At 43.5% G+C, this 18,126-nt stretch overlaps 1 protein-coding gene across 3 annotated transcripts in view; it reads right to left on the reverse strand.

Moving 5' to 3' along the window:
* MAP4K5 (mitogen-activated protein kinase kinase kinase kinase 5) overlaps positions 1 to 18,126 on the reverse strand; it is a 2,873,315-nt gene that overhangs the window by 248,898 nt on the left and 2,606,291 nt on the right. For all 3 annotated transcript variants that reach the window (XM_044074300.1, XM_044074299.1, XM_044074298.1), the window contains one exon: positions 13,647 to 13,717. In XM_044074300.1, the coding sequence (XP_043930235.1) occupies positions 13,647 to 13,717 (71 nt within the window). The remainder of the gene's footprint in view (positions 1 to 13,646; positions 13,718 to 18,126) is intronic.

Genomic DNA, 18,126 nt, shown 5'->3' on the forward strand with positions numbered 1-18,126 from the left:
GTAATGTTCCACACCCAAAGCATCCAAAAGCCCCCCCTCCTCCATACAGATTTCTATAGTTTTGTGCCTGGCACAAAAAGCTGAATGACCCAATCCTGCTTGAAGTACTACATATCCACAAAACTGGTAGCAATACAAATACAAAATCAAGGGACCTAAATCCACACTGCAAGATAAACAGGACTGGTTGGGATTCAGATATCTCCCCAAAAGAATTTGCCACTTTTGCAACAAATGCCTGGTCTCTGTAAAGCAAAGCCAGTCACTCACGACCTTCAAATCTAACTGCCACAAATAGAGAAACTGCAATCTTAACTCAGGCCTAGCTCCTCCCATCTCTTACAGACAGATAAAACTTCTGGCTGAGTGCATCATAGGTTCATAAGTAGGTACTAGGCTATCGGCCCAAGAGCCTACGTAAGCCTAGCCAGCAAGATTCCATAGCTTACGCCACCCAAGAAAGTTATTTTCCTGTGCCACTGTCCAGCAGAGAGACAGAAGTAATCCCCGGGGTGTATTTTTTATTTCCCATCTACTCATCAAGATTTTTCTTGAGTGCTAATGAAGAACTTTGCTTGCATAGATGGGTAGCTTGTTCCAGAGTATAGGAAGTCTCTGGGACAGGAAAATATCACTGGGACTAATGTGGCTGCTGGTCTATTCTCTATGAGCAAACTATGAACTGACCAAATGGAAATAATGAAGTCAGTCACTAAATGCTGCTGCTGCTGTGGTAAAATGCTTATCGAGCTGTACAGTAATAATTCTTTCATTCCTGTCTATTCAGTAGTAAACCTATTGGCAGAAAGAATAGCTGTGTAAGAACTTACCGGAACGATAGATGTCCTTCTCTTCTCTGTTGCAGTATTCTTTATATGGGGGAGTTGCCTGTCCAGGCGACCTAACGTCGGCCAGTATACCACAGTCTTTTACTACCGTGAGGTGTACGGTACATCTGACCTAGGCTGCTATCAGACATAGACCATAAAAGTGATGTACGCAGGCCCATCTGCAGAACTGAAGCCCCAGGTGGAGAGGCAGTTCAAGGGATAGAGAATCAGTGCAAAGAAGAACAGAACGAAGTGGGGAAAGAGAGTGGGAAAGAATACAGTAACAGAGAAGAGAAGGACATCTATTCTTATGGTAAATTCTTAAGACAATTATTCTATGTCCTTTTATTCATCTGTTGCAGTATTCTTTACATGAGGAAGAATACCAAAGCTCGTGCAGAAAGGGTGGTGGAGGTAACAGAAGAATTTTCCAGGAAACCATGAAGAATGGCCCTGGCAAATCCAGCCCTGGATCTGGAAAAATAATCCAGTTTGTAGTGCTTGGTGAAAGTGTGGACTGAGGTCCAAGTTGCTGCTTCTAGAATGGAGTTGGTGTCTAGCCCTTTGTGGAAAGCCCCAGAGGAGGACACTGCTCTGGTAGAGTGAGCCTTGATCAAGCAGGGAAGACATTTTCCATGGTAGGCATAGCAGAAAGAGATGGATTTGGAGATCCATCTGGAGATGGTCTATTTGAATACAAGCAACCCCAGAGCCCTAGGGTGGAAAGACACACACAGTTGGTCTGATTTCCTAAAAGGTTTAGTTTTGTGAAGGTAGAACCTGAGTTGTCTCTGCACATCAAGAGTGTGTGTAGGATCCTCTCACTGTTGTTTTGGGGAGAGGGGAAAAAGGTGGCCAAATGAGTGGCCTTGTTTATGGACAACTCGTTAACTACCTTTGGCATGAAAGAAGGGTTGGTGTAAAGGGAAATCCTGTCTTTGTGGAAAACCAGGAAAGGGAGAGAAGCCATCAGGCCTGGAGCTTAGAGACCCACCTGGCAGAGGTTATGGCCAAGAGAACACTCTTCCAGGTACAGTGTTTGAGGGAACTAGAGGAGGCTGGCTCAAAAAGTGCTACAGTCAGTTTCTCTAGCACAAATTTGAGATCTCGGGGGGGGGGACGCTAATGTGGAAGATGCCTTTGAGGAGCTGTTTGGCCTCAAATCTGGAAGCTAAAGGAGGTGAAAGAGACAGACATGCAGAGATAGTTGACAAATGTGCTTTTATTGAAGAGTATGTCAAGCCAGCACTGAGCAATTCACACAAATATGAAAGAACCAAAGGGAGATACACCGTAAGAGGGTCCAGGTTTCTAGCAAGACACCAAACAAAAAATCTCTTCCATTTGGAAAGGTAAGATTTCCTTGTATTGAGTTTCCTGGCCTCCTGCAGGACTTGAAGCAAGTCCTCAGAGAAAAAGGTCACTAAAGGGTATTAGGGCTCTAGCACACACAGTGTCAGCTGAAGCGTTTCCAGGTGTGGGTGGATGAGGGAGCCCTTGTTCTGCATGAGCAAGTTCACTCTGAGAAGTAACTTGTGATGACTGCCCTTGGCTAGGTGCAGAAGAAGGGGGGACCAGTGCTTTTTTTGGCCAATAGCTAATCACCAGCAAGATTTTTAGTTTGTCATGTTGAATCTTCAGCAGGACTCTCGGAATGAGTGGTAGGAGAGGGAATGCATAAACAAACTTCCCCTTCCAAAAAATTGATAGGGCGCCCACTTTCCATGCCTTAGGATGTGGATCTCTGGAAAAAAATGTTGGAAGTTTTTTGTTCAGAGGGGAGGCAAACAAGTCTATCTGAGAAATACCCCATTGGTGAACTATGTCCAGAAACACATCCCTGCGAAGCATCCATTTGTGGGCATGTGTTGTGGATCTGCTCAGTGTGTCTACCAGAGTTTTGATTGGAAGACATGTAGACCGTTTGAAGAGATATTTGTAGTTGGCATGCTAGTTCCCAAACTTACAAGGCTAATCTGCATAAGAGGTAGGATGTTGCCCCCCCACTTCCTTTACATTTATGTGGTCCTTTCTCAGAGAGGGGGTCCATTGTCCATGAACAGTGTGTGGGCCTAGAGCTGCTCCTCAACCTGTATCTGAAGTATCTGTGTACAGGTCCTGAGTTGGGGGCAATGGATGAATGGGGAGTCCTGGATATATAGACAGTTGTTGGATACACCACTGGAACTCCTTCTTGAGAAAAGGTAGTAGTGGGATTGGAAATTCCAGTAGGAGGGCATGTTGAGTCCACACTATTTTCAGGAACCATTGGAATTTCCTCATGTGGAGTCTTGCCAGGGCTAGCAGGGGGATGGTGAAAGCCAAAGTCCTAGGATTCTGATTTTTGCAGACAAGTGTTTTACGGGGAGGGTTTCTGAGAAGATTAGACAGAGCTCCTGAGCATTTTGGGGTGGGAGAGACACACAATCATTTTGTCTGTTTGGAATCTGCACCCTAGAAATATATGATCTTGTGATGGGATGAAAGTAGATTTGTTGAAGTTGATGGTGAATCCTAGGCATTGCAAAATGGCCATGGCTTAGTAGAGGTTGTTCCTCAGTTCCTCCGGGGTGTTGGCTTGGAACAGGAGATTGTCCAGGTAAGAGAAGATCTGTATGCTCTGGAGTCTGCAGAAAGTGACTACTGGTGCTAGGCATTTTATGAACACTCTTGGGGCTGTAGGCAGACCAAAAGGCAAGGCAGAGAATTGAAAGTGCCAAGATCCCCAAGAGAAATGTAGAAATTTCCTGAAAATGGGATGAATGGGAATATGGAGGTAAGGATCTTTGATGTCTATGGATGCCAGGAAGGCATGTCGGAAGAGGGTCTGAAGAGGTAACATTTATGAAGGAAGGAACTTTTAGGAAAGTGTTGAGAAAAGGAAGATCTAGGATAGGTCTCCACTGCCCTTCCTTTCTGGGAACCAAAAACATGCAGGAATAAAAGTGTGTTCGTTTTGGGTGGTGGGCACAGGTTGTATTGAACCCTATTCCAACAGGTTTTCTAATATCTGGGAAAAGAGAGGTTTCTGGTCTGCTGGAGGTTGAAGGATACCCCTGAAAGGAGGCACAGTGTGCCCAACCATAAAGTATTCATGTCTGATAATGCTGAGGACCCAGGAGTCTTGAGCTATGGCTTCCCAGGCAGAAAGGGATAGGGGGGAGGCATAGGGAAAGGGAGGTGTTGCAAGGTAGTCCTAAGGAGTCAGGAGGAAGAGCCCATTCTATCAGGGAAGGGCTGCTTAGCCACATGAGAAGCAGCTGAAGATGCGGAGAACTGATGGGGGGTTCTTGCTCCCTTTAGAGGGTTTGGGTAAGGGGGTCCGGGATTGCCTGCAAATGAAGGCCTGTTTTTCAGGATAGTTTCTATGAAATTTAGGCACTGGACAGACCAGGATATATTTGCGGTCTTTTAACTCCTTGGAGTTTTCCTGCAAAGACTTGGAAAGTTCAGCAGATGGTTTACCAAATAAAGCACAGTTGTCAAGGGGATCATCCTCGAGCTTCGCCTTGATGCCCTCAGGGAGGGGTTGGAGCCTCAACCAGGTGAGTCTTCTTAAAGCGGAGGAAGAAGCTGCAGCTCTAGAGGTAGCCTCAACTGCATTGTAGCTGCATTTGACAGAGTGTTTGACAACTTGGGAGGATGCAGCAATAACAAAAGTTGAAAAGGCTTAACTCTCAGAGTCTGGGATATCAGACGCTATCTTGGACAATTGAGCCATGAGTTCCATGATGTACTTAGTCATGTGGGTCTGGTAATTCAGAGCCCTAAAGGCTAAAGTTTCTGAGGTGTACATTTTTTCCCAGCCTCTCAAGTTGCCTACTATGCTTGTCTAAGAGGAGAAGAGAAGTGAAAGGAAGAGATCTGGAGGCCATATCAGAGGCTACAGAGATCACAGAGGGGTCTGCCACATGGACTTTAAAAAGGAAATTACTGTCCTGTGGCACTTTGTAATATCTATCTGGTTTCTTAGGTGCTGGAGGCTGTGAGCCCAGGTGTAGAGACATGGAGGCAAAGGCACCCAGAAAGACAGGGATAACCGGAGGTTCAGCAGAAGAACTACAGGTCTCCACCTGCAGGAGGTCGTAATATTTCTTTTGGACATCAGACATTTGTGAGCTACCACATTTAAAGTGATCTCTCATCTTTGAGATGGTATCGCCAAAAGAAATCTCATCCAAAGGGGATTCTGTCCCATTGGATTCTTCCTCTGGGGAAGCATAGTCCAAGGGAAGGGAGAAGGTATTTGAAAGGAGTAAATAGCTTGTGCACTAACCCTTTTTTGAGGGAGAAGTAGGTCAGGAGAGAGTAGAAGGAGGCAGGCTAGAGGTAGGCCTCAAGGCCATGAGGGCCTTGAACAGGACTTAGGCAAAATGTTGCCACTCTTTCTGTGGGTCTGGGGGAGGTGAGGAATGTTTGGTATTCTGCTTTATCTTTGCAGGAGTGTCCATCCAATGCAAAGAGGGAGGGTTGGACGTAGGCCTACACTCTAGCAAATTCGATTCAACATTTTCCCTCACTACACTTTGAGTGATTCTTCTAGAGCCTTCTTACACAATGAACCTTTGCTCCCCCTGGACAATGGGACCCGATGTCTGTCAGGCCTCTCTGGATGTGCTGGCATCCATTTCTAAGGTGGTCTGTAAAATCTGACTGTGCTGTAAAACAAAGTGTTATTTGTGTACCAATAACACTTTGTTTTATGTTTTACTTGGCTGATAAAAAGTATATATATATTTAGAAAGCTTGTGAGGAAACTTACTCTACTTTTGTTTTACTTGGATCGCTTGTCTGTGTACTTAACAAAGGATTTTCGACTGGAAATAGACTGCCTGCCTTGCTTGGATTAATTTCGAATACTTAGTAATTCTGTACAATATTTTAAATTATTTATTTTCTTATTATTTTTTTGACTTAAGACGAGTTTAAGTTCGCTACTTCTACTACTGTTGTCTGATCTGATTAATATACAGTGATTAACTAGAGATATATGGACTGAAAATCTTCCACACAAGGAAGTTTCAAATACAATAACAGAATGCACCAAATACATAAGCATGTTTTTCCAAAGTACACTTCATCCTCTAGACAACATTGAATACACAGTGGCATATCAAGAAACAACACAGATTTGATAGCAAGTAATGCAAAAATATGAATCTGCTGGATTTACAGGGAACTTTCACGCTTCTATTAATAAAGGGCCTCTCATCTGCTAGGTTTGGCTGAAGGGTATTTCCAACCCATCAAGCAGGGATAGTACAGTTGTGTACACTTACCATAAATGTAGATGTTCGAGTGTCATCACTGTAGGGTTCTCCCCTGCCGGCAGGCAGTGCTCGGTCAGCCGGAATCCCACAGTCTGGGTCCGGCGTCGGCTGCTCAGCCATGCTCCCTGAAATCAGTGCGCCAGGAGTACAAAGCTGGCAGCCGACGCCATGTTCTCCAGTTTTTCTTGCCCCAGATGTCAGGTGTCCAAAAATTAGTCTAACCCCATACCCTTTGCAAATACACCTCAGAAGAAGGGTGAAGTAGGGAACCACACAAAAGAAAGAGTAAGAGGGGACAGGAGGGAGGGTAACCCAGACTGCAACAGTGAAGACACTCGAACATCAATTGTTCTGTTTTCCTGATGTTCTTGGTTCTATCCAGGTAAAAACAAAGTTGTCTGTGTACATCCAAGGAATGCAAGATCCTTTCCCCCCTATTTTGAGGATTGATGCAAAATAATATAAGGTTCCACAGCCATGAGTGATTGCAACTCCGAAACTCTCCTGGCTGAAGTCAAAGCTAACAGGATGGCCGTCTTCCATGATAAAAACTTGATGTCAGCTGTGGCAGCAGGCTCAAAAGGAGGTAGAGTGGGTTTTTCCAAAACATAGTTGAGATCCCAGGCAGGAATAGGTGGTGATCTAGGGGGCCTTAAATTCTTAGCTCCTCTAAGAAACTGATTCATGAGTTGGTGGGAAAAGATTGGAGGGTCTGTATTATAATGAGCAGAGATAGCTGAGGCATGAATCTTTATGGAAGAGAAGGAGAGACCCTTATGTAACAGGTCTGTCAGGTATAGTAAAATCAGAGGAATATTAGGAGTAAGAGGATCCGAATCCTGATCATGCATCCAGGTGCAAAATCTTTTCCATTTTCCTGCATAAGATTTTCTAGTGTTAGGGCGTCTGGCTTCTAAAATGACATCCATAACCTGTTTGGGAAGGATAGGATTAATCATAGACCCTGAATTAGCCAGGCTGCCAGGGTGAGAGTTTTGACGTGAGAGTGCAGAACTTGACCCTGGTGTTGGGACAAAAGATTTGGAGTCTGAGGTAAAACCCAAGGGGGCTCCTGTGAAAGATTCATCAGTGTTGGGTACCAAAATTGTCGAGGCCAATTTAGGGCCAGTAAAATTATCATCTTGGGCTTGTCCTGCTTGATCTTTAATAGCACCCGTGGAAGAAGAGGTAGAGGTGGGAAGGCATACCCCGAGAGGTTTCTCCAACTGAATGATAGTGCATCCACTTTCCATGCTAGCTCGTGGAATGTCCTTGTGCAAAAAATCCGTAATCGATGGTTGAGGGGGGATGCAAAAAGATCTATGTGCGGGCAGCCCCAGACTGCTGTAATCATCTTGAATATTTCGGTGTCCAGCATCCATTCGTGTGGGTCTGACAGGTTCCTGCTCAGACTGTCTGCCAGAATGTTTTGTTTCCCTGGTAGGAACTGAGCTTGTAGGTCCACTTTGCAAGTTTGAGCTGTGTTCCATAGAGTCATGGCTAGTCTGCAAAGGGGGTAGGAGTGTGAACCCCCTTGCTTGTTTATGTACCACATAACTGTGGTGTTGTCTGTCCGTATCAGTAGTTGTCCTGGTTGTAGAAGATCCCTGAAGGCCAAGAGAGCATTCTGAATAGTTAATATTTCCTTTAAATTGATATGCAGGTGCTTCTGATCCTTTGTCCAAAAGCCTTGCAGACATTTTCCCTGCAAATGGGCTCCCCATGCGTAATCTGAGGCGTCCGTGGTTAGTATCTGGCTGGCTGGAGGCAGACTGAAGGCTTTCCCTTTGTTGTGAATACATGTCTTGGTCCACCAAAGGAATTCCTTTTGTAGACAAGGCAGGACGGTGATCTGTGTTTCTAGACTGTGGCAATGCTGGGACCATACACTTTTTAGGTACCACTGTATTTTCCTCATATGTAGTCTTGCGTATGGTATGAGAAGGATGCAGGAGGCCATGTAACCCAATGCCTGCAGGAATTTTCTTGCAGATAGCTGAGTTAGTGACGCCAAGGTTTTGAAAGTTGAAGCCAGCTGTAATTGTTTATCGGATGTCAGAAATGCCATCTGGGTTGTTGTGTTTAGAAGAGCACCCAGAAAAGTTATCTGTTGTGAGGGTGTCAAATTTGACTTTTTTATGTTCACAGTGAATCTCAGGAACTTGAGAAGATTCTGAACAAATTCTAGATGCTGGAGTAAGACATCCTTGCTGTCTGCTTGAATAAGACAGTCGTCCAGATAAGGGTAAATCTGAATTCCCTTGAGTCTGCAATAAGCTACTACTGGTGCCAGGCATTTGGTGAAGACCCTGGGCGCAGTAGACAATCCAAAGGGCAGCGCAGAGAATTGGTAATGCCTCGAGCCTGCCTTGAACCTGAGGTATTTTCTGCACTCCTGTCTGATAGGAATGTGTAAGTAAGCCTCCTTTAAATCCAATGTTACCATCCAAGCATTTTTGCTCAACATTGGCAGTAGCTGCTGTAGAGTAAGCATTTTGAATTTTGGTATCTCCAGGAAAGTGTTCAAGACTGATAGATCCAGGATGGGTCTCCATGAATTTTGCTTTCTGGGGACTAGAAAAAGCCTTGAGTAAAAACCTTGCCCCATTTCTGAAAGTGGAACCAGTTCTATGGACCTCATAGCCATGAGGGCTTCCACCTGGTTTAAGGCCTCTGACCATTGGTGTTTTGGTAGGTCCGGCCATCCGTTTGGTCTTGGTAAGGTATGAAAGTGGAATTTGTAAGCTCTTGAAACCACATCCAAAACCCATTTGTCTTGGGTAATGTAAGTCTAATTTAGGTGAAAAAGAGAGAGTTTTCCTCCGAGAGGGGCTTCCAGGAAAAAAGTTCCTGCAGCCTAGCAGGGGGAGTCATTGAGCCTGTTTTCTATGAGTTTGAGGCCTGTCCTCTCCACCCCTAGGGGTGGAAGCAGTCCACTGTCTTGGTCTGTAGGAGGTCTGCGTTTGTGGCCTTCCTCTGGAATGTCTATATCTACCCGTCTGAGGCCTGTCTGAATAAGGAAAGGACCAATTTTTTGTTGGCCAATTCCTACTAAATCTGGGGGGGCTGTACTTGTAAGAAATCCTTAACTGTTTGCATGGATTTTGCCTTATCCTCCATTTTCTTTATCACCTCTTCAGCCTTAGATCTAAACAAAACATTATGCTGAACAGGTGCATCCAGTAACTTAGCTTTCACTTGATCAGGTAAGTTGTGTTCCTTTAACCAAGCATGCCTTCTAATGACTGTGCCAGAGGCAGCAGCCCTACAAGAAGCCTCCAAGGCATCAAAACCACAGTGTAAACCATGCTTCCCTACTTGTTCAGTGGCATGCATCAAATCATGTAATTCCTTATTATCTGCACATGCGGAAATGGAAGCTAGCTTTTGTTTCATAACAGACAGTAGAAATTGCTGGTATTTTAGCATATGAAATTGACAGTTTAAAGCCCTAATAGATAAAGTTGCAGAAGTGTACACTTTTTTGCCCCATCTCTCTAAAGCTCTGGAATCCTTATCTGTCGGAATGGGGTTTTTAGCAGAAGCGGCCTTAACCCCCTTAGGGCCCTGAGAAATGGTTTCAGGATCAGCAGTAGGATTCTTGAATAGGAACTGGTGAGAATCAGGGACCCTATAATATCTGTCGGGCTTAGCAGGGGCTGGAGGAAAAGAGTCAGGAGTTAAATTAGCCTCAGAGAAGGTATCATTCACAATATCCAAACTAGGAGGAATAGCCAGGGGTCTATGTTGGGGAAGAAGAAGAAAATCCCTAAGTCTTCTCTTAGATTCAGAGTACTCCTGTCCTTCCCAGTGAAAATGTTCCCTCATTTCATGTAAAGTTTCCCCAAAAGAAAAATCCTCAGGGGGAGAAGCTGAAGGAATGGATTCCTCAGCATCAGAATCCTCATATGGAGGGTAAGAGTAGTCCTGGTCAGAGGAAGACACTGAAGAAATAGATGCCTGATCAGAAGAGTCATAATCCAATTCCTGCCTTGGCCTTTTATCTGGTGGGGGATGTGAACCCCTAATCATGGTAAGTAAGTCCTCTGCCATCTTAAGTAACTGTTTTTGGGATTTGGGTCCCGGATCAGAAGAGGCCTGGACTGAAGTCTTAGATTTGGAAGGAGTCTTTGCCTTTGTCTTTGGCTTTGCCTTTATCAGAAGCTGTGTAGGCCTGAAAACCCCCTCGGAAGCCGGTACCTGCACAGCGGCTCCGGACCCATCCGAGGGAGCATTGTCCGAAGGTCCTGCAGCTGAAGTACTCAAAGGCCTAGTTGGCTCCTCGTGGGAGTCCATTTCGGCAATCGGTTCCGAAATGGCCGACGACAGGGGCTGCGAAAGCGCCTCACTGACGACGGCCGAACCAGAAGCTGGCTCTGCTTGTAAAACGTCGTCTGTTTTGGACCTCGGAGGCCTGTCTTTATCCTTGCGTCGTTTGTGAATTCCGGTAGTCGGAAGCGTGTCCAACGACATTTTGTAATTAAATCGCCTACCGAAATAATGAAATGCAAAATCGTACCTTCGCTTAATAGTACGTTGGTTAAATCTAGCACAAAACCGACAACTAGCTACGTCGTGGTCAGGGCCTAAGCAAGGAATACAGTAAGAATGGAAATCCTTATGAAGTATTTGCTTCCCACAAGAAATACAATTATTAACTTTTTCTGACATCGGACTGGAGCAAGAAAAAAGTTTCCCCAACGGGGTACTTAGCTTTGAGTAGAAGAAGTAAGTCTTCGGACTGAAGTACGAAAAATTGTCAGGAGCCAGCCGACCGGCACTTGCGAACTGCTTTCCTCGCATGGCAAGAAAGACTGGAGAACATGGCGTTGGCTGCCAGCTTTGTACTCCTGGCGCACTGTCGTCAGGGAGCATGGCTGAGCAGCCGACGCCGGACCCAGACTTTGGGATTCTGGCCGACCGAGGACTACAGTGATGACTGCAACTGTGAAACACGATGAACATCTCCAGTGATCAACTGATACAGTAAGAACATGCAAGTTATACTATTAACTATGAGGACCCTCCTTGATGGTTTTTAGCTAGGTTTAATCTAAAGCAGTACTAAAAAAATGAAAGGCCCCAATGATTACCTTAGGTCAGTACTCAGAAGCCTGAATCTTGAAGAGCAGTCTTTCCAGAAGTGCCTCAACTCCCAAAGCTAAGGCTGACACAATACTACATGGGAAACGTGTACAATGAGGACAAAGCAAAAGCAGCAAAAATATCTGTACCAAAGACATTCTTGAAACAAGCACTGAAAACAGCCACGCTGGTAGAGTAAGCTCTGACCACATACGCCAGTGAGATTGGCCAACATAAGGTAAAAAATAATGCAGCTGGCACTCTACTTGGAAACTGTCTGCTTGACAAATGCAAGTTAATATCTCTCCACGAGAGCAAAGCTGATGAACATCTAGTCAGTCCATCTCCTTAAACCTCCAGACTCTCTTTAGATATCGTCTGCACTGACACTGTATACTGGAGCCATGGAGGGCTCTCGCCACTCTGCTTGGTTTCTGTCACCACGAAAACACCAGGAGAATAAATTACTGCTTTAAGGAAAACATCCAAATCCACTTCCACTCTTGGGAAGAAACATGTGATAACCTGTCCTTATTACAGGCAGACCTGGTTCCTTACACAGACAGCTTGAAGCTCCAAGATGCAATACATAGGGGTGATGTGACTAGAAACACAGTTTTCCATGCAACAAAGTTCAGCACTGCCAAGCTAGTGGGATTATGGCTAACCTTATGCAGAGGCAAATAAGGCAACTGCTTAGGGTACCTTTGGCTAGGGGAACTTTACTGACATTTGTGTATTTTATTAGAGAGAATAATGCTGGAGTTTCCTCAGTTTTAAATAAACAAATGGTCCTCAGCTCCTCTTTTCAAATTTGCCACAGTTGTGGTGGGGGATGTGCTCTACACCTGACTGTCAACTTGTAGACTTTCTGCTCTATTCCACAGACACTCTACCTGATTTATTGTTGAGATTATGGGATGGCAAGGTGCACAGAGGCAAAAATCTGAAATAGTAAAGTGAGCATAATGGCCAGCCTCAGAAGGAAAAGCAGAAGCTGCATTCGGAAGTAGTGCATTTTTACACTCTGGAAATGAGGACAAAACAGCCAACATTACTACAAATAGTGCAAAAAAAAAAAAAAACAAGTGAATGACTGTTCAAAGCAATGAAAACACAACTGAAGACTGCAGAGGAAAATGCTATTTTTATACAAGACACACACCATCTAATTTCAGAGGAGCAGTAGTGCAAGAAAAGTATTACGCTTGTATAGTGGGACTTTCAAATGCTTGAAGAAAACAGGAGAATGATTGATAATCAGGACAAGTCTAACTGTTACAACACTACTACCAAAGTCTTCCCTGAAACAAAACATAATTTCATATACTGGGTTGTAAGACCCTGGAAAACACTGTTAGCTGATATGGCAAACTGTAGCTCAACAGAAGGGTTCAAAGCACACCACAGGAAGATATAATGAGGCAAAGAAAAGTGAAACTGGCACAAGGGCAAAGCTCAAAACCTCAGTCAGTCTCTAACAAAGATGTTCATTCAACATGTTTGCATAATTCAAGGTTACCTGTACTTCACACCATAATAAAATATTACAATGTAAGCATCGTAATAATAAAAACAAATGAAAGCATAGTCATTCAGTATTGGGGTTCTATGACAGTCTGCTCAGAATAACAAGCAAGACATTATTGCAAATCTAGAATGAGCTCTGTCAAAGTGCTATCAGTCTTTCTGAAATAACTGACTGGACGCATATGGTATATGAATGGAAGTTGTCTCTCCTTTTTGGAAAGGAGTTAATAACTTCATTCAAGCTCTATGGTTAGTTAGAGAGATGTAATATTTCTAACTTTAGTTTTATTTAATGCTCCAATTACTCAGATAATTCCAAAAACTCAAGTGCCTCTTCTTTGGTTTATTCTTGCTATAGCCAGAAAAGTTGTTGTTGTTGTGTCTTTCGGCTTTTCCCAGTTAGGGGTCGCCACAGCAGAACTCCAGTCCGCTAATGATTGGCAGTTGATTTTTACGTGCTGAGTTGCCAGCCCTAACGCACAACCTTCAACGAAGGTACACCCATTCATGCATGTCTCCATGCAGAAGACGCTCTAGCTGAGAGTCGAACCGGACAGCGTCTTACTGTGAGGTGACAGCGCTACCGCCGCACCACCACCGCGGATAACTAATTACTAAAAATTGGAAAAGTGAAGTACCCCCTCTAATGTTGAATTTATTAGTATGGCAAAAATTGTTTGCAGCAGAGAATTGCAAACTATAAAGATGAGAACTTCTAATATTAACACATTCACATATATCTTGGCTTAAACTTAAAGACTTGCTTGAAAAACATTAATTGTTGCTGATATGTATAACTTTGATGTACTGCTCAGCTGTGTACCATGTAAATAGTTGTTTGTTTTATAATTTGTTTACTTATTGTTTTAAAACCAAATAATAAAAATTTTAAAAAGTGCTATCGGGCTTTACAGGCTGTATAAGTACTTACTTCATTTGACTTGAAGCTTTTTCCTTGCATGCCATGTTTCCAGAAAGCTAACACACTGTCCTGCAGGCACACTGAAACAGATGGTAAAACAATGTTATGTTCAATTTACAGCAATTTGGCAAAAGATGATTACGCTGTCATTGACTTAAAAATAAAGACAGGAGTGCATTTAGCTGCTGAGTTTACATGCACTAAAATCTACAACTGGATCCTGTTTAGAAACTGTTATTATATCAGTGGCTCCTATTATCTTGCAAAATGCTACATCAAAATTATGAAAGAGATGTTTGTTACCACCACCCATCTTTTTAGGGGTGCTACTTTTACTGCCCATTCTTATTTGACTTTTATAGTTTAGATATACTTGTGCAAATGTGGTGGAAAGGATCACCTTTCAGAATAAAATTATTCAAGGTTTGAAGTGTAATGATACACATTAATCATCAGTATGAAATCACTGGTGGCACACATTACAGTTGTGTGGGAGGATACTTAACCTTAATAGATCTCCAAATGGAGGCCACTGTCACAGTAGGTCATAAACATTAAGTTAATGAAAGGGTTATTTTATTCGGAGAGGGCAGTTGATCACCAGACAGTGAAGGCAAAATGTAAAAAAAATTATCCCTGAAGTCATCCATAAGTCATTTATACGGAAACTGTTCAGATAAGTACTTGATGTGCTCAATCATAAAGCTGGCTCAAGTACAAACAGAGGAGGTCAGTAGCTAACTACAGCTGCAAATGTACAAGTCAAAAAAGAATCCTGCCATAGTGCCTGAAAGAATGTATTTAGAAATAAAGACCCTGGATAGCCTTACACAGGTGTCAGTACTCTACAGGTAACTGTACTTTTTTGTGAATAACAAGCCAGAAATATAGTAAGTAACACCTATGCCAATAAGTCATGTCTTGCTGTTGTGATTTCTCCTCCCCAAAACATGTTAGTTATCCCTTATGATATCCCACACAAACTACTGTCAAATGAAGTAAAACACCTACACAGCCTACCTTGTCCTTGCCCCGTCACCAAAGATTGCTAAACCTATGGTGTAAATTTTAAAAACAATGTCAGCTACACCAAACAATCACAATTTCCACCTTTCTGCTGTAGTCGTAGACCATGTGCTTTAACTGAATCCATCCCTGGCATCTCCTATGTTCATGTGATTAATACTACTGAGCAATTCCAAATGAACTCCGAAGGCTCTTATTCAGTCACCATACATACATGAATCAGAAGCAATAACTTCACTCTGTGCATGTAATCACCATTACTGACATCTAGCCTGATCTCCAGCATCCAGTTCCTATGCCCAGTATGTATGCTGCCCCCGTAGACATATAGTCATAACATCTGGCAGAACTGAACTAGTGCAGCTATTGATGTCCTTCTGTATCACTGTTGTAGTATTTTACAAAGAAGGGATCTCCAGTCCAGGGCAGTCCAACGCTCGGCTAGTATGCAAAAGCCTAAAAGGATTTGCATGTACCGTACGTAACATTTATGTTCCCTGCACGGAATGTAGGGCATAAAAGGGATGTACAGATGCAACTACCCTGAACTTCTTTGCCACCAGTTCAAATGCCTTTTTTTGCCAGTTGGTCTGAACACCCTGTTGCTGTAATAAATATTTAGCAACACCAGATATGTGCCCCGTTGAGGTTCTTTTTTTTTTCTCTTTTTTTTCTTGGTCTTGTATTTTATTTTACTACCTAGAGTTCATATCATCCAAGAAGGGAAAATGTCAATGTGGGAGACAGATTCCCCATAAGGATCATCAAGGATAGTACCTTTTTTGTTTGGGTGCTTCCCACGACCATACCTCTTGTAGTATCTGTAAGGCATTTGTGCCTAAGACACTCAGAAGCCGTTCGCATGTCCTCTTGAGGCTTTGCAGGCATCTGCTCCAGCCATTGAGGGGGACCATGGTTGATTATCTTGAAGCGTCCGAGAGGGATTCCACAGATAATGGTCAGGGAGGAAGTTCCAGGTTCTCTTATTGAATCTCACCAAGATTTGGAACCTCTGGTATTTATTAGGGTTGATGTCCCTTCTAAGAAAAGACAAAAACTGAAGCATGTTTCAGTCCATCCTAAGGATCCTCAAAGGGAATGGCATCAGTTTACTTGGGGCTTGTTTTCTGCCTTAATCTCCCTAAAGCCTCCTCAAGAGGTTTTGGTACTGCTCCTCCTTAGACCTCTACTCCTTTTAAATAGCTTAGGGAACCAGATTCCTCAGATGAAGACTCAGTGTCTGGTGAGGTGTCTTTGTCCTATTCTTCACAGATAACTTCTCCTTTGGCTTCTGGTTCTGATGAAGAGGAGTCTGTTAGCCCCAAGTCTCCTTTCGAGGAAATGTCCTTTGGGGACACAATTGCTAGGATGATGGAGCACTTTAAGTGACATTCTTCTTAAGTGTCTGATATTCAGAGAAGATATCACGAGTTGCTTCAGGTGACTACTCCTACACCATCAGCAGTTCCTCCTGTGTTGGCTGCCTTGTTAGACACTTTCACTGCTGCTTCCAAGTCTCCTGATTCTCAGCCTCCTGCTCCTAAGAAATCTCATAGGTTTTATAAGAGGATTACCAATTTTTATTTAAATGCCCTTCTGCTGATCCTGCTGTGGTGTCACTCTCTTCTGACAAACCTTCTAAACTTTTCCCCTCTTCCAAACTTTTGCCTTTTGATAAAGGCAGTAGGGCAATGGAGAGGATTAGTAAGAAAGTTTACACTGTTTCTACTTTGGCCTTTAGGGCTATTAATTACCAGACCCACATGACCAGGTATGCTCTCTGGCCTTGATTGCTCAGGCTTCTCAGGTTATCTCTGACCTCCCTGAATTGAAGGCAAATCCTCTGCCTTATCTTTTTTAGGTTTTGCTTCCACTGAATTGTGTACCTATGATGCTGCTGACACCTTTTCTAGGGCTGTGGCTTTTGGGTCCGTCATGAGGTGTTACTCTTGGCTTCATCTCCAGTCTCTACCTGAGGACATTAAGGCCAAGTTCCTGGATGCTCCTTTGGATAATAAACACCTTTTGGGACGGCTGTTGCTGCTGACATGTTATATATTTCTGTCTCTCCTATCCCTAAGTTCCAAAGGAATTATCCTTCTAAGTCTGCTTTCGTATGCAAGCAACCCCACCAGGCCTCTAAGGGCAGGAAGGGTGGGAGAGGCCCCCTCTGCTAAGATTTCTCTGGCCCAGAAGCCTCCTTTATCTGAAACGCCTGCTTCTCTTTCGCACTTTGCCCCCCCCCCCCTTCTATTAGACCAGGCTCCTTTGCCCCTTTGGCTCTCCCTTTGTCTTCCAAATTGGAGTCTCATCACTTCAGACTCTTTTTTTTTTTTTTTTATCATCCATCAGGGTTACTTTATGGTAGGGAAATCTCTCCCTCCTTTTTCAGGGATTTCTCAACCTCCTCTGGAAAAATTGACTCAGGCTGCTTTTGGGCCTGCAGATTCTGCTTCTTTGCAGCATTGTAACTGGAAGACTGTTTTGTTGTTGGCTCTTACTTCTGCTTGGTTTCTGAGCTTCAGGCCCTTACGGCCATTCCTCTTTTTCTGTTTTTTTATAGGGACAGGGTGTCCCTTCAAACTAATCATTCTTTTATGCCCAATGTAGTAAATTAGTCGTCCTTGAATCAAACGGTATAACTCCCTTCCTTTTTTCCCTGTCCTTGGTCTGCTAGTGTGAGGGGCCTGCAGACCTTGGATTTGTACAGCTCAAGTACTAATTGGATGAAACTAGAGCTATTTATAAGTCTGATCAGCTTTTTGTTTCCTTTCATCCCAGGTCTTTGGGTTTTGCTTTTTCTAAGCAAACCATCTCAACTTGGATATCGAATGCCATTTCCTTTTGTTACACCTTTCATGGAAAATCTCTGCCTACTTCTGTTACAGCTCACTCCACTAGGGCTGCTGCCTCTTCTGGTAACTTCTTCAAGGGGTTGGACACCAGTTCAGTCCTTGAAGCTGTTGCTTGGTCTTCCGTCCATACATTTACTAAACATTATATGTTGGATACGGTTTGTAGGTCAGAGCAGGTTTTGCTCAATCCATTTTATGTGGGTTTGTTGAGGGCTGCTCTTAGCCTTCCACCTCCCATTCTGTTTCTTGAGCTTTTGTACTCTCTTTTCTACGTAGAATACTGCAACAGTGATACAGAGGATATAGTACAGTTGTGTAAAATCTTACCATAACAGTAGATGCCCTTCTCTTCACTGTTAACAGTATTTACACCCTTCCTCCTCTTAACTGTTAACAGTATTTACTCCCTTCCTCCAACCCACTCTTGTTTGTTCTGTACTTTTTTTCTTCTGGGTGTGCACAGACTGCTTTATCCTGTGGAAACTGATCGCTTCTGGGGCAATTCAGCTATGAGCAGTTGTGTCTGTATGTCCCTTTTATGCCCTACATTCTGTGGGGGGAGCATAAATGTGATGTATGGCGCACACAAGATCTTTTAGGCTTTTGCA

This window comes from Protopterus annectens, chromosome 6.part0 (genome assembly GCF_019279795.1).
Source record: "Protopterus annectens isolate FY-2018-M chromosome 6.part0, PAN1.0, whole genome shotgun sequence".
Taxonomy (NCBI): Eukaryota; Metazoa; Chordata; order Ceratodontiformes; family Protopteridae; genus Protopterus; species Protopterus annectens.